We start from the raw sequence: 15831 nt of genomic DNA, 5'->3' as shown, positions 1-15831 counted from the left end.
ATCTGAAATTGGGGAAGGATTTTGCTTCAGAGTTTCTAACATATCCTAAGCACTACATCATAAGAATATGGTTCCAAGGTCTTCCCAGATATTTCATGAGCCTGTCACTCACTCCTTTGATACCCTGATCTCTCCCACAATATTCTTACATCCCTCTTACTGATAACCACATACTCTTTTTTTCTCTCTCTTTTTTCCCCGCTAAAGCAAGAAACAAATCTTTTTTTGTTTTCAGGAGTTTTAATGACCAAATATGGGGAAGGATGAGAACCCATATTGTTAGTGAGCTCTGGGAAGCACAGAGTCACTTGGGTGGAGGGATCTCCTTGACAATGGGGTGTCTGGTCACATCCTTCTCTAAACGACATTCACTGAGGTCAGGGACACATCTCTCCACACCTGGATCATCTTCACAGATCCTGGGTCAAATCGATGAGGAAAAGTGTAACATTGACGACCATTTACTGCTACCTGGAAGAGAATATGTGTCAGAAATATGGCATGCCACCAAACAAACTTACCGTCTTCCTTTCCTTTCCTACCCTACACACACACCACCCACCAGAAACTCCTAGTCACACTCTAAAACCCAACAGACATACTTCTTTCTATAGCCTACCTTTTGTGATGATTTCAGACAGTTATTCACCCTATTTTCTGTGTTCCTCTCATTCTTCCACTGAGGTGTTAGCACTCTATGTTGCACTGTCCATGTTTGCCTGGGCTTCTGTCTGGCCAGGAACTGTTTCATGAATTGTGAGTCTGGGTCTTGCACAGAGAATCATAGGCTAATTGGTCATTAAGTGTTTATTGAGTGCATTCTTTTTAGCTCTGCTAAACTTTACTGCCATTTACTCCTGATGACTCAGTAGCTCAGATGTGGGGTGGTAAAGGTAAAGAATAAAACTTTTTCCCCTTTTCTTTCCTATTTTTCATAGAGCAAGGGTGGAAGAAATGGGGAAGGGAAGAGAGGGAGAGAGGGGAGAGAGAGAGAGAGAGACTGAGAGAGAGAAGAGTATGAGAGAGAGAGAGAGAGAGAGAGAGAGAGAGAGAGAGAGAGATTGAGAGAAAGAAGAGTATTAGAGAGAGAGAGAGAGAGAGATGGATGTGAGACTCAATTAGTTGCCTCCTGCATGTGTCCCGATGGGGTTACGGATTGAACCTGCAACTGAGATACACACCCTTGATGGAGAATCAAATCTGAGACCCTCAGTGTGCTGGCCAATACACTAACTACTGAGCCAAAACTTGAATGTTCCTAAAGAGGAGGAATAATACATAAGATTAAAGTGAGAATATTTTTATTTAGCTTATAAGCAAATGGAACAATGCCTCACTTCCATCATAGAATATTAAATCTTTTTGCTTCTCCAATGATAGAAGGTTTAAGCATACACTTTATGGGTGTGGCAATGGAGAAAAAGTGAACTTGTTAGGTCTTAATTTTTCAAATTTAAAATGCACACACTTTTTGAACCAGTTATTCAATTTCTCTGAAATTATCCTTCCTTATAAGAATAGGGAGGTTAATAATTACAAAAATGAGATAGAGAATGAAACATCATTCATGAGAGGAAAATATGGAAACCACCTTAATGTGCCTGAATAAAGGTCAATTTTAACTATTCTGAAAATGCTTCTATTGGAATATTATGCAAACATTAAATGATGTGGGGGCATCACAAATAGAATGATGTTAGTTTCTCTAACATACATTCTCTGACAACAAATAAAATCTAGTCATTAATGTGTGATTTCTAGAGAAAATTATGACATCATTTGTTTAAAAATAAAAGCAGAAAGAGATGGATGATAGATAGATCCATAGAAAGGTAGATAGATAGACTTGAACAAGCATATATTATCTCTGGAAGGAGCATAAAGGAATTAGTAAGTGTTGCTCTGGAGAGAGGGACTGGGTTTGGGAATGTAGGGAAGATTTAAATTTAGAGTGATTATAATTATTTATAGGCATATCTTAACAATCTCCTATATGAAAACTGAAGGATTGACAGCATAGGTAGAAAGAGGCTGTGAGTGAAGAAAGAAACTTCTCCACCATGGAGAAAAAGACGTGTGTGCTGATCTTGACCTGCTTAGCTCTGGAAAAGGACCTGAGCATGGCAGTACAAGCAGAGGGTGCTCTGTGATGAGAGGGGCAGGAGATGAACCACAGGTGACTCTGGGGGCCAGGCCAGGGAGAGCTGTGTGCTCCTGTGAGAGCCCTGAGAGCCCATGGAGTGGATGTTCCTGGGCACACTCACCTGGTACTCATTTGACTGCACCGAGATGCACAGTTCAAAGGGTTGGCCATCCTTAAAGGTCATAACAGTGGATTTCACTTCTTCACCGCAGTTCCCACCCAGACGGCTGTTCATCACCACTTGCTTGCCAAAGTACACTCGGAATTGGAAGGCAATGTTTGAGTCCATTTCAATTCCAGTGTAGAAATCCACCTGCATTTCTGGGCCCATACTAAAGGCAAAGCACACAGCATGTTGAGCAGGACTCTTCCTCATGTGGGCCCACATTTGACACACACATACACACCCTTCCCAACTCCTCCTGGGGGATGGAAGGCCTTCCTGGGTGACACTGCAGTACGTGTCCCTGTGGGGTGCTTCAGCTTGTCCTGCCCAGGCTGGGGAGATGCCTCATCTCTTAGCTCAGGACTCACACTGAGCAGCAGTCACTGGCCTGGGGTTACTTTTCATGCCCTGGAAATACTGTGCCCCTTGATCATAAGCTTCAGCTCCAAAACTTGTTGATCCCAGCCCCCAGACTTCAACACTAGCCCTCAGACATGCATCTGTCGGTTTAATGCCTGTCACTATATGGGTCTCCAGGAACTGCAACTGCATTGGGCTTCCATTATGCTAATTACAAACTTTAACCTCAGTCATGCATGAAGTGACCTTCAAAGCTCTAGTAATCTCACTTCTCCTCCCCGTGGGCTATAGATACTCACTTGAAAGGCATGGCAGGTGTCGCTTTGATTTTCACTGCAGAATCAACAGACAAGGATATATTTTTTGTATACGGGACCTGCCATGGGAGACAAGAGTGGTTGAAAGGGTCAAGGCCGGGTGTGGTCACCAATTCTGTAACAGTTCCCAGTGGCAAAGCAGGTTATACATCAAAGGACATACTGTGAGGACCCTCTTCTTCCCACCTCACCACAGGCAGTTCCCTGGGTCTTTGAAGAAATGAGAAGGTTGAAGTTAACATCAAGAGTTCAAAAGCCAGGTGGCCTGGATTCTAATGCCGCTTCTACCTCTTACTACCAATGAGAACTGAGTTCCGTTACTTGAATGCCCCCTGCCTCCATTTTCTCAGTACAAGGAGGATTATAAAGATTCCTATTTCATAGGATGTTCTCAGGAATAGCTGAGCTACTAGATGTAAAACCTTTAGCATGGTCACTGGCAGGTATAGGGTCCATACAGGGGTGACTTAGCAGAAGGGGAGGGCTCTTTCTGGGATACTACCCTCCCATCAGTTTTTACCTGAAACTGTGAAGATAAGGCTTTAGAATGTAAAAATATAAAATATAAGAATTCACTCCTATATAAGGTAGTTGTTTAAAGGGAGAGGGAAATAATGGAAAAGGAGACTCCTGTGTGTGGCATGTATATGCATCAGAATTTTCAAGGGCAATGGTGTCCTTTCCGGAATGTGTACAAGTTGCTGAGGAGAGTCAGTACCTGCACACAGGGTGGGAGATAGGAAACTAATTAAATAGAATCTACAGGTTGTTCCCTGATATTGACTGTAAGCTTTATCTGGACTGAGGCTGGTTTTGTTCCTTCCATCTTCAGGTGATCCATTCTATGAAACCAATTCTCCCAACAACATTCCCCAGAGAGCCAGGATCAGCTTACTCCCCCACCCCTGTTTTTTGTTAGGACAAAGGAAGGACTGGCTGGGGAGGAGACCTGAGGCAGGAGCAGGGGTCACTGTGTTCTGACCTAGACAGGAGATCCTGTGCCCCACAGTCTGAGTTCACCTGCCCCCAGCCTTCTTGAGAAGAGGCATCTGAGGACTGACTCATTCTGCTCTCATTAATGCTCAGAGAGGAGTGCTGGGAAACCCACTCTCCCCAAGACCTCCAGTCCTGCCCAGCAGAAGCCACAATGCTATACATGGAAGGAAACACAGCTACTTAAACAGTCACTACCATTTACGGGAGAACCCTCACAAGTGGACACAGGTGCACACATATTCATAGTTTACGCAGTCATAGATCATCATACACACACAGTTATACAAGGACGTGGAACTCACTGTCTCACACCTCCCAACACTACTACTCATGATGACATGCACAGCTGTTCAACCACTGCCCCAGCTGCACTCACACACACACACTCAGAGGCATGAAGACAAATGTGCATTCTCACCCCTTGCACCCATGCACATACTGCCTCATCCCAGTAAGCTCTTTACTTTCCACACAAAGCCACAGGGCCTCAGTAGAGTTCACCCTCAGTCAGATGCCACCAAATGGTGAAAGTAGATACACTGGCCCATCCTCTCTCTTCCACCCACTCACAACCCCCAGTAAAATATTCCCAATATTTTCATCTCAGAAAATCTCAGACTCTTTCCTCCTTCCCTTATGGGACCTGGGATCATTGAGGGCTTTGCCTTATCAACTCACCTGTAGAGTAGCCATTGTTGTGCCTTTTGCTGGAAGCTCTTCCAAATTGTGTGTAGTTGTGTGTGTGATCTCTGCAAGCAGCAGGTTATAAATGATTTCTGGAAGCCCCGCCCTCTGGCTCCCTTTCACTTGCTAAGTCTTTTCTAGAAACATTTCCAGCAGGTGAAAAGGTGTGGGGTATCATAAATAGAATCAATCACAACTATGTCCTTGAAAATAATCTGTTGTGATGCAATAGAAACTTCAGTGAGGAAGTTGTGGGTGAGGAAGGATTAGCAGGAAAAATTCATGAATAAGGGGGATGGAATGATTGGGTGAGTGGGTCTATAATCCTGCCTACATGCCTCTCACCAAGAATTTATCCCTCTGAGCAGAACCCACCCAAAAGGTACACATGTTTCTGACTTGAACAATGGCAAAGAATTGGTGATCCTGGAGGTAAGGCCTCCCTTCCAGAGGTCCTGGGAGATCATTGAAGTTGATCCTCAGCAGACCTAGAGATAGAGACAGAGAAAGCCTTTGTGTCATTTCCTTTCCACAGGAGGTCCCTTGGCTCTGTTAATGCCAACAGTGTTTTAGCCTTTTTGTTTCACCTTCTTAGTCAACTTCCAACATACATCAATCAAGATTGGACATTTAAGATGAAAAATTCTTTGTATTAAGAACACTTCAATAAGTATGATTTAATCACGATGACCTATTCAATAAATTATAGCATACCCAATTAATGACACCTTTTAGAGTCATTAAAAAAGTTAAATAAAACAATAAAAAACAAGTTAAATCAGAAAGCTTTTCAACATTAAGTTTTCCAAGTGGAACATAATGAACAAAATCAACTTATGGACAAAATAGAAACAGAGGCATGGATACATGGAACAGACTGACACTTACCGGAAGGAGGAGATGAAAGAAGGTGAAGGGTTAGCCAAAGAACATGATGCATAACCCCTAGACCCAGACAACAGTGTGGTGATGGCGAGAGGAAAGGGGGGCCAGGGGCTGGTTTCAGGTGGACAAATTTGGGGGGGTGAGAATGGGAACATCTGTGTCAACAGATGTCAACAATAAAAGTAAAGTTAAAAAATTATTTAATTAAAAGATTCCCTCTTGCCACAGGGAACTCATGGAATACTGACACAATGGGAACAACACCAAGCAAGCCTGCTGGAGAGGCCAGGTGGAGAACTAAGGATCCTTGATCAACTGTCAGACATGTGAGTGAGGCCATCAGGGACTGTCCAACCCTAAAGAAGTCACCAGCTTACTACACCCACATGAGAGAGCAGACAAAACCTACAGAAGAACCGTTCAGCTGATCCCAGCCCAAATCGTCAACCCACAAATCATGATCTCACAGATTCATTACTGTTTCTAGCAACTAGACAACAGCAATAGATAAGTTATGTAATTCTGAAAATATTTACAGATGAGTTTACTGATGTTTAGGGATTTGCTTCAGAAGAAGCCAGGGGTGCTCTAGCCCAGTGGCTCAGTTGGCCAAAGCATTGTTCTGTACACCGAAGAAGAATAGCTGCAGATTTTGTTTGATTACCAGTCTGAGTACATACCTGGGCTTTGGGTTTGATCACCGTTCTGGGTGCATATGAGAAGCAACAAATCTCTCTCTCTCTCTTTCTCACTCTTTCTCCATCTCCCTTCCCCTTTCTCTAAAAAAAATCAATACACATATCCTTAGGTGAGGATTAAAAAAAAAAAAGAAGCCAGGGGTGAGGTGAGTAGAGTTATGGATGAACAAGATGGTTTATATGATGATAGCTGTTAAAGCTGATGAGTAACTGAGGGCTTATTATACTATTGTCTCTACATTTGGTGATGTTTGAAATTGAAATTTCCCATAATAAATAATTAAAGGAAAAGAAGGGAAGGAGATACTGAAATAGGGGAAATAGGAAGGAATGAAGGAAAATTACTCTTCTATTAAAGAAAGACAGTGAGTTCTGCAATGTAGCACAGCCAAGACATAGACAGATTCATTACTGAACAGACTGCTGACTCCTGGGCCAGGCCCTTTCCATCACCCAACATGGTCAGGGGCAGGAAATTTCCACAGGAGAAGCAGTCCAGGTAGGAATATTTTCTTTTATTACTTGAGAAAATCCTCATGGCAGGTAGGTCTAAGTCATTAGTAATGGTGAGACCTTTGATGAAAAATTATCTTTATTTGTTGGGATGTATTGTTGATCTAGTTTGGGGGAAGAAACATTTGTCAGAATGAGACAGAATAGCAAGAAGCTAGGAAAATTCTTTGGCAAGTGGAATGGGGAAACTGAGACAAACAGCTGAACAAACTAGCCCAGCAATTACTGCCAGTTACAGAATGTCACCTCCCTTGAGATGATATCTAGGCCTCCGTTGTATTTGAGCTCCAGGCTCAGAAAAGCAGCAAAACTCTGTGGGCCAAGAAGGACCAGCTGTGATACCTGGTGCCAACCAATCAGTGGAGACCATGACCGTGAAAGGAAAGACCCGGAAAACTCAAGAATAGTCCATTGAGATCTCCCCTAAGACCTCCCCTAAACTCCCAGCCTTTAAAAACCCTCAAAACACAGGACCCAGCATGAGCCCTCTCCTTCCAGGGAGCACGCCCATGCCTTACCCTTTCTTCTCTCTTTCCCCCAGAGTGTGCATCACCTAAACTTTAAGGGACCCCCTAAACCTGTCTCCAGCCGCACCTTTCTCTGATTTTGCAGTGAGCTAACGGCATCTCCAACTTGGCCCACTTTATGATAGCGTTTCTAGTGACCCCAATCAGCCCCACCTAGGCCTTCTTCTTCCTAATAATGTTTTTATTGAACCCAATCAGCCCTACCTAGGTCTACTTCTTCCTGAGAACATTTCTGTTGACCCTAATCAGCCCCACCTAGGCCTTCTTCTTCCTGATAATATTTCTAGTGAACTCAATCAGCCCCACCTAGGTCCACGTCTTCCTGATAACATTTCTAGTGACCCAAGCAGTCCCACCTTGTCCCACGTCTTCTTGAGAACATTTCTAGTGACCCCAATCAGCCCTACCTAGGCCTACTTCTTCCTGAGAACATTTCTAATGACCCCAAGCAGCCCCACCTTGGCTCTCTTGTTGCTTCATCTATCCTAAGCCCTTCCTTTATTTCACTATCCACAACTTCAATAATCAGTCTCACAATGACCTTGTGTTGTGAAGTCTTTCCTGCATGCAGTCAAAAACACACACATTACTGGAGGGCCCTAGGATTATAGACTCTAGGCCTGGTCACCATCCAGTGACAAAAGTGTCCACTCAGGACTGGAAAGCCTGTGGAAGCAAGTTCTCCCCTTGTGGATGGATTGTTTTGAGATCCAGCACAGCCACAGGACCTGGCTGATAGTACTTTTTCAACTTGTTATTTTCCAGCATGTTCCTTGCATTAGACTCCCTGTTGGGCCTTGATGTGGTAGGACCCAAGTTTCTGAGCTCTTTGTCCTGCTCACACCTGCACTCACCCACCTGTGATTACACAAATTCTTCCTCTGAAGCCTAATTTCTCTCCTGAGAAACGAAGTACTGGTGCATAGTAAATTCCAGAACATATGAAGACTTTATCAGATTTGGTCCAAATGACCAAAAGCACATAAGAATTTGATACTGTTCACTTATGTAGTAAGAATCATTCTCCAAATACTAAAAATCTTCAGACTTAAATCTGGAAATAAGAAGGGAAACCTTTCATTACATGCCCAAGTCCCCTTCCACGCTGGGGTGGGAGCAGGGTGAGGTAGTGCACTCAGGCTTAGGAGTCTAGAGGGGCAAGAGAGGCACCGTTTGGGAGTAAAGCAATTCACCACATGCCCCAGGGCTCAGGGAAGAACCTATCAAAGTGTAGCTGTGGTTTGTAACTGGGTCTGGATTTGGGATGCATGTGAAGAGGAATTTGAAACACTTTGTATCAGGAATTACCAACTGATGCACATTTCATATTCCATAAATCAGGCCTGCACAAAGGCTCATGCCTGCTTACATTCAGTGTCTCAAAGCAAGCTGGAGGAGGAACTCCAGACAAGTGTGGGTCCTGAATTGTATGAGGTGATTGGATACTTACTAAATTATTTAAATTCATTGGCATCATCATAGATGCCCCACAACTACCATAAAGCCTCCCGTTTCCCTTCTCAAAAGGACATTTAGAATACACACACACACACACACACACACACACACACACACACACACACACACACACACACACACATCATTTATGCTATGAACTATTGATGACGGCCTCATCTGCCAATTGTTAGTTCAAAACGCACTTCCTCAGGGCACTCACTCACTCACTTACTCACTCACTTCTGAGATTATGTCAAATCTCTTTGTTAGCAACTCCCTTTTGGTCCCTTTACAACTCTTTAAAAAAGAGTTCAATACTTCTCCCTTTAATGTCTGTCCTCTGCCCTAAACTAAACTGTCTGTCTTGTTGCCAGCTATGCATTCTGCGTCCAGCACTGGGCCCTGCCAGAGTAGATGCTCTGTTTATTGACAACATTAGCAGTCATATCCAGAAAGGAAGTGCAGGTAAATCGGATCCAATTTGATAGTGAAGGGTCAGGAAGACCAAATACTTAGGAATAAATCTGATACAAGTGGGCAAGGTCTTCACACTGGCAACTTCCAAACATTGCTGAAATATATTGAAGAATATAGAAATAAATTCAGACCTCTTCCATGCTCCTGGGTTGGAGGTCTCAATATTCTTAAGGTGTAAATTCTCTCTAATAGATGTAGAGATTCCTTGCAATCAAACTCAAACACCCAACAGGTTTTCTTTATTTTTGCTACAAATTTCCTTGCTGAATGTTGCCAAAGGACCTAGAATAAGCAAAATAATTTTCTTTAGGAGAATAATGATTATGTGTAAGATAATAGTAATAAGACAATATGATATCACTTCAAGGACAGACAAATAATCAGTGGGACAAGACAGAGAGCCCAAATGTAGACTATGAATTATATGGGATGAAATACCCATGTGGGAAAATGACAACCTCACACCAAATACAAAACTTAATTTTAAGTGAATTACAGGACTAACGTGAATAGTGAGACCAGGAATCTCCCGGAAAAACACTTGGATTTGGATTAAACAAAGAATCCTGTAAAGGACAAGAAAGCACTAACCATCACAAAATGAATTAATAATTGATAAATTGAACTTTATTCAAATTAAGACCTTCTGTTCATCAAAACAAATCAACATGAAGAGCGTGAGAAGGCAAGACACAAACTGTATTAGAAAAAGGAGGAGAGAGGAGCGAGGGACCAGGAAATACCACATCCAGGGTATAGAGCCAATAAGAAAAAGACCAACTGTGGGGAAAGCGCCTGGCCCTGCCTTGACTTTTCCAAACAAGTCTGAGCCCCCAAGTGTTTACTTAAACGTGTTCTTGCTTAAAGGACGTATGTGCTTTCTCAAGGATGCTTACCCTGCGGGTTGTATCTTGAGTGAGGCAGCGTCCTTACTTGGTCTGGACCCTGGAGGTGGGAGAGGTAGGGCACCGTGACTTCCTGCCCAGAACCTTCAATCTGACAACAAATCTCTTCTGGGGGCCAAGGACTCAGACAGCAGAGCTCAAAGCAGGGTCAGAAGTGCAGTTAGGGCCAAAGAGGTGGGTCCCGTTCAAGGGCAGGATGGTGTGATCCTCACAGCATTGCTCCAACAGTTTGTCCATCCGGTGCCCACATCTGGTTGCTCGCTGGCACAGCCACAGGCCAGAGGTGATGTGGGTCCCTGGACAGAAATTGCCAGTGACTTCAAGGAGAATCTCCATCCCCTGAATCAGGATCCTCTTTAACCCACTTCCCAAGGTAGCCTCATCCCTCTTCATTCTTCGCCATCCTGCACTCACCTGACTCTGAGCACTGGAGGAGGAGGAAGGCTAATATGCAGATGAAACCTGAAGAAGAAGGAAGGAGGGTTAAGGCTGAGGCTGGGATTATGGACCCAAGTGAAGGCAGGCCAGTGTGGGGAAGGCTTAGTTCCAGATTTGTTTTAAAGATTTGAATTTGGCAACACCTCTGCATAGGGTCTAGTTCCCGACACAGGTAAGCATTCAGAAATATGGGCCTGAACATACTGGATCCTTTGAAGGGAGAGAATGGGGGAATGGGGAACTCTTTGAACCATATGTTACAATTGTAAGAATGCAGTGAAGTTTCCCAGTTGGGAGAAGGGCAGAGCAGGTATTAAAGATATCAATAAAGTGATTTGGAAGGATGAAGGAAGCTGAGGTTAGACAGGAGGAGAATTTGGGTGCATGTTTGCTTTTGGGCATATGATTTGGCTTGACTAGGTCTTGGAGTTGGAGCTCTCCTATATTTCAGCTTCTGGGTGCCATGACTACAGATGAAGTTTGAGAGATGAAGTTCAAAAGAATGAGACCTGAACGGATACTCACTTCTGTGTAACAGTGTGGTGATGGCCAGAGGGAAGTGGGGGTGGGGGATGTAGGCAAACGCAGGGGAAAGGGGACATCTGTAATAGTGTCAACAATACAAATAAACTTAAAGTATACACAACATTAGTGTATAATTCAATAACAGTTAGTAATTATTCTGAGTATTAAAATACTAATACTTTTTATTAATAAAGGGTCAGTGTAAAAGTTAACCAGAAATTGCAAGATATTTTAAGAAAAAAGAAGAGATAGCATTACCTATAATAGTACCTCGCACCCTTGGGAATCAATAAAAAAATCATCTTTTTGGTGCTTGGAGACAAAGATAACACATCTCTTTATATTTTAGAATTACAACAGCATAATGTACAATTATCCCAATGTTTGGCAGCAATTTAAAAAGGACAGGAAAGGATTTAATCCCTTCCACTTTGTTATAGTCAAAGTGTGGTCCCCCCAAACTGCCCTGCCCTGCAGGCCTGGTTGCCACCAGCTGCTCTCCCCTGTAGGCCTGGTCCACCCCAAATGCCCTCCCCTGCTGACCTGGTCCCCCCCAACAGCCCTCCCCTACAGGCCTGGTCACCACCAACTGTCCTCCCTTGCCAGCCAGGTCACACCTAACTGCCCTCCCCTGCCTGCCGGGTCGCCCCTAACTGCCCTCCCCTGCTGGCCTGATTGCCCACAACTGCCCTCCCCTGCCAGCCATCTTGTGCCTGTGGCTGCTGCCATCTTTGAGGGCGGGGCAGTCAATTAGCATATTCCCTCTTTATTAAATAGGATAACCCCAAAGAAGAAAGAACCCAAATATCAAAAATAGGTGTCCCTCTGCCCCAGCTGGTTTGGCTCAGTGGCTAGAGCATCAGCCTGAGCACTGAAGGGTCCCAGGTTTGATTCTGGTTAAGGGCACATACCTCGGCTGCAGGCTCGATCCCCAGCCCTGGTTGGGGTGTGCAGAAGGCAACCAACCAATGTGTCTCTCTCACATCAATGTTTCTCTCTGTGTGTCTCTCCCCCTCCTTTCCACTCTGTCTCTCAAAATCTGTGGAAGGATAAACAACAACAACAACAAAATACATGTCCCTCCCCATTACCTCCTGTGTCCTCACCATCCCAAGAAAACTAAATCCTGAAATTATCATTCATTGTTTTTACTTAGAGTTTTACTACCTATGTCTGCAAAAACAATAATCAAGGAAACTATAAAACACATATAATTTACTGTAATAAGAAACCTGAATCTATAGACACATACACCATATTAATAGAAGAGAATCATTTTTTAAAAATTCCAGTTCTCCCCTAAAATAACCCAAGAAGTCATCAGTTTTTAAACAAAATCCCAATAGAATGTTTATAGAAATTTCCAGTGATTCAGTCTCACAGGATGTTAATAAATCATATATTATGTGTCTAACATAATTATAGTAAGACACTTTGCATTGGAGTAGATAAGGAAATAAATTAATATAGAAGAATAAAAGTCCTAGAAAAAGACCAAAGCGTAGAGGTGGCATTACAAGTGAGATGGGATGACAGATCCCCTAGAAGTTACAAGCTTTGTGAGTTGCAATTTGGGGTTTCTCCCCGAGGTCTCCCATGTCTTCACCCATTGTCCTCTGGGACTCTCCGGAGGCACCCAGCTACTCTCCCACGGTCCCCCGATTTCTGCGGCAGTCAGCCCATCACACACTGGAACCCCCCCCCCCCGGTGCTCACAGACCTCGGAGGTTTACTCCCCCGTTTACACCACAGGGACTCCCAGATGTTCTCCAGTCCCAAACTCCTTTCCTTTCACACCCGGACACACCCAGGGCCTCACAGCTCCTCTCCATTATGGTCCTTTGACTGCCTCACGTGAGGGCTCAGGGAGGGGCCAGGAGGACTCAGGGTGGCATTCATTTCTGCCTGGCTCTGATCATGGTCACACACCCAGCAGCGGGAGAGCCCCTGCTCGCACCCTCCCTCACTCACACTGTTGCCCTCCCACTTGCTATTGTCACTCACTGGCTCACAGAAGGCACCCCTCCAGGGGCAGACAGCACCGCCCTGGCCCTCGTCACCCCTCAGCTGTGCAGCGGGACCCTCCTGCCTGCCTCAGACCCTGCTGCCGGCCACCACGCCAGCGAGACCCTCCCGCGTGTCTGCGACCTTGTGGGCAACGCGGGAGACGACGGTGACCACGTGTCTCCCCGGGATACCTGTGTCCTTGCTGGAGGGGTCCCCTCTCTCCTATATGACCTTCGGGGGGTGGGGGTGGGGGACAAGGTGACTATTGACATCAGCCTGGGCCTGCCTTCACACAACCTCTCAGCCTCCCAGCCTCTCACCATGTCCACCCACCTTCCCCTCCTCACTTGGTTTTCCCTGGCCCACTGCTGGCCCTTCTGCGTCTGCCCTCCCCGTGCCTGGGCCTCTCCGCTGTCCTCCGTCGGTGCCGCTGACCCTCTGCCTGAGGCCAGGTTTTTTCTCTCTATTCCACGCCAGGGGCTCAAGGCCTGAGCCCTCCTCCCTGGGCCCCTCTCTCTGGCCTCCTTGTCTCTCCTCCTTTGCTGGGTGTCTGCATCTCCTCTCCCAGCCTCCTTTCTGACCCCACTCTCTCACTGAACACATGTTCTCAATCTCTGAGCGTTCTCTTTTCTCAACTTCCGTCCCTTTCCTCTCATTTCTCACTTCCCACCATCCCTCTCATCATTTTACTTCTTTTTCCCCATCCTCACCCTCTTCAACTTTCCAAGGCCCCCATCTCTCTCCTTCCCTCTTTAATCCTTTCCCCCATTGATCACTCATCCACTCCGTGCCCCTGTGTCAGTCCCTCCAATCTCTGTGGTTACACTGTCTGAGTCCCACCCCGGTTCCTTCCCTTGAACCCCTTACCTTATCCCTCCCTCCACCACTGACCCTGATCCTCCCCAAACCATATATATCATTAGGCCCTTTACCGTCTAATCATATTCACCCTGGAATTAGAACCAATCCTGTGGTTCTGGTGTGTATGATCATTTTAGTGTTTAGAAACCTTTGCTTGGTCACACAGCTTTAGACCATGCTCACTTCAGCCTGTGTTTGTGTGAGCAGGGCGGGCCCCAGCTGGTACAGCCAGGTCCGGAGCTCCTCTGTCTCAGTACAGCCAGGTGAGGGTACAGGGACCTTCCTGGCTTGGTGGCCCATTGCCTGACTGGGGTCTGGGTCAGGGAACCCAGGGAGGGTGGTGACTATAAATTCAGGAAACTCCTGGCCTTCAGCTCCCACCTCTGTCAGAGCCGCTGATGAACTGTGGTCACTCTGGGCTGAGTGCCATGAGGATTCAGCGCACATGGATCCAGGGCCCCCTCAGCAAGTGTCCCTCATGCTGAGAGGTGTTCGGACAGACTCTCCTGTGGCCTCCATCAAAGCGCAACAAGATGGAACTTTCATTCAACGTGGCCTCGGCTCAGAGTTCTGTGGTCCTTTCCCGACTGGTTTCAGAGTCAATCCAGCAGAACTAGGGATTCTCTAAAGGGCGGGACTCCCATCTCTGCCCGGATGCCGGGGCCTTGTGTGCGCATGCGCATGTGGTTTTAGCACAAGCCACAGGTGAGACGCTGGGGTAAATGAATTACAGGTGCAGGTGTAGGGAGGCCCCAGGTGGACAGAGGCTTGTGTGTCTCCCGGATGCTCCTCCCAGATGAAGCCCTGCTCACAGCTCAGTACTGTGTCTGCGGGAATGGAGGCACAATGGGCCCCAGGTCCAGGGACTCCACATCCTTTCAGGACAAAGTGCTGCTGCAGGTGGTTGGCCTGAGGTGGGCGGGGACTTGGCCGGAACCACAGAGTGAATGCATGAGGGTGTGTATGTGGGCACTTTCCCACCTGAATGGCAGTTATGATCTGAGAGTCGATGGGGAGGGCACCCTCCCCTGTTGTGCACATGCGCGGGTTCCTGCAAGTGGGTGGCAGGTGGCGCTCAGGCTTCCTCTCCAGGGAAGCCCCAAGTTCCAGTGACTCATCCACGTGGAGAAGAGTCTGGGGTCCTGAGGGCCTCTGTCCAGGGTCCTGGGCGTCCCTTTTCCTGCCCAATGCCTGACCCTCCATCCAAGCTGGGTGGTTCCTCCCAGCCCTTGGGACCATTGGTGAACAGCAATGTCCTCCCTCAACCTGGTCCCTCCTTAGGAAGTTGTGCTTCTGTGACCCCGGATCCCGCCCCGTGCGCTGTAGTTCGGGGAGTCCAGGACCTCCGGAAGGGCTTCCCTGTCTGTGGAAGTGGACAGTGGAAACGTCCTAAAGGAGGCGACATGAAACTGGGTGACAGGGCCGTGGTGGATGGTGGGTGGGGGCGGGCACGGATTTGCTGATGCAGCGGGCGGGCATCGCGCAGGGCCTTGAGTCAGGGGGCTTTGAGTAGCACTGAGCGGTCATCAGACTGGGGTTTTGGTTTTTGATTTTTAAATCAGATTATATGTACACTTCTAAGAGTGGACACAGAAAATACTTGGAAGTGTAGACCTCAAAAATGTCACACCACTTTTCAGTGGGGGAAGCATTCTGTTTTGCTTCCCATTATTTACTTCTTGTGTGTACTTTCACACACTAGAATGTTTTTCAGTGAAAATATTTTAAAGATGTTTTCAAATTTCCTCACAAAATATTTTGCAAAAGCGTTTAACCGTAGAAATGTAAAGTCACCTACCGAATGGAAACTCGGTGAGCAGAGTAATATACTCTAAAGAGCGTTTTCTCCAGCTGCCATTTGATTTTTCTTT

At 46.0% G+C, this 15831-nt stretch overlaps 1 protein-coding gene across 1 annotated transcript; it reads right to left on the bottom strand.

Moving 5' to 3' along the window:
- Positions 1 to 357: 357 nt before the first annotated feature.
- Positions 358 to 4675, bottom strand: LOC129147784 (placental protein 13-like). The gene is made up of 4 exons (XM_054711137.1): positions 4661 to 4675; positions 2969 to 3045; positions 2265 to 2475; positions 358 to 471 (listed from the first exon to the last, which is right to left on the bottom strand). The coding sequence occupies exons 1-4, from the start codon at positions 4673 to 4675 to the stop codon at positions 358 to 360; spliced, it is 417 nt and encodes a 138-aa protein (XP_054567112.1).
- Between the last annotated feature and the right edge of the window lie 11156 nt (positions 4676 to 15831).

Source organism: Eptesicus fuscus, chromosome 21 (genome assembly GCF_027574615.1).
Source record: "Eptesicus fuscus isolate TK198812 chromosome 21, DD_ASM_mEF_20220401, whole genome shotgun sequence".
Lineage (NCBI taxonomy): Eukaryota > Metazoa > Chordata > Mammalia > Chiroptera > Vespertilionidae > Eptesicus > Eptesicus fuscus.
The sequence above is the reverse complement of the archived record's forward strand: the minus strand, read 5'-3'. Positions and strand labels throughout refer to the sequence as shown.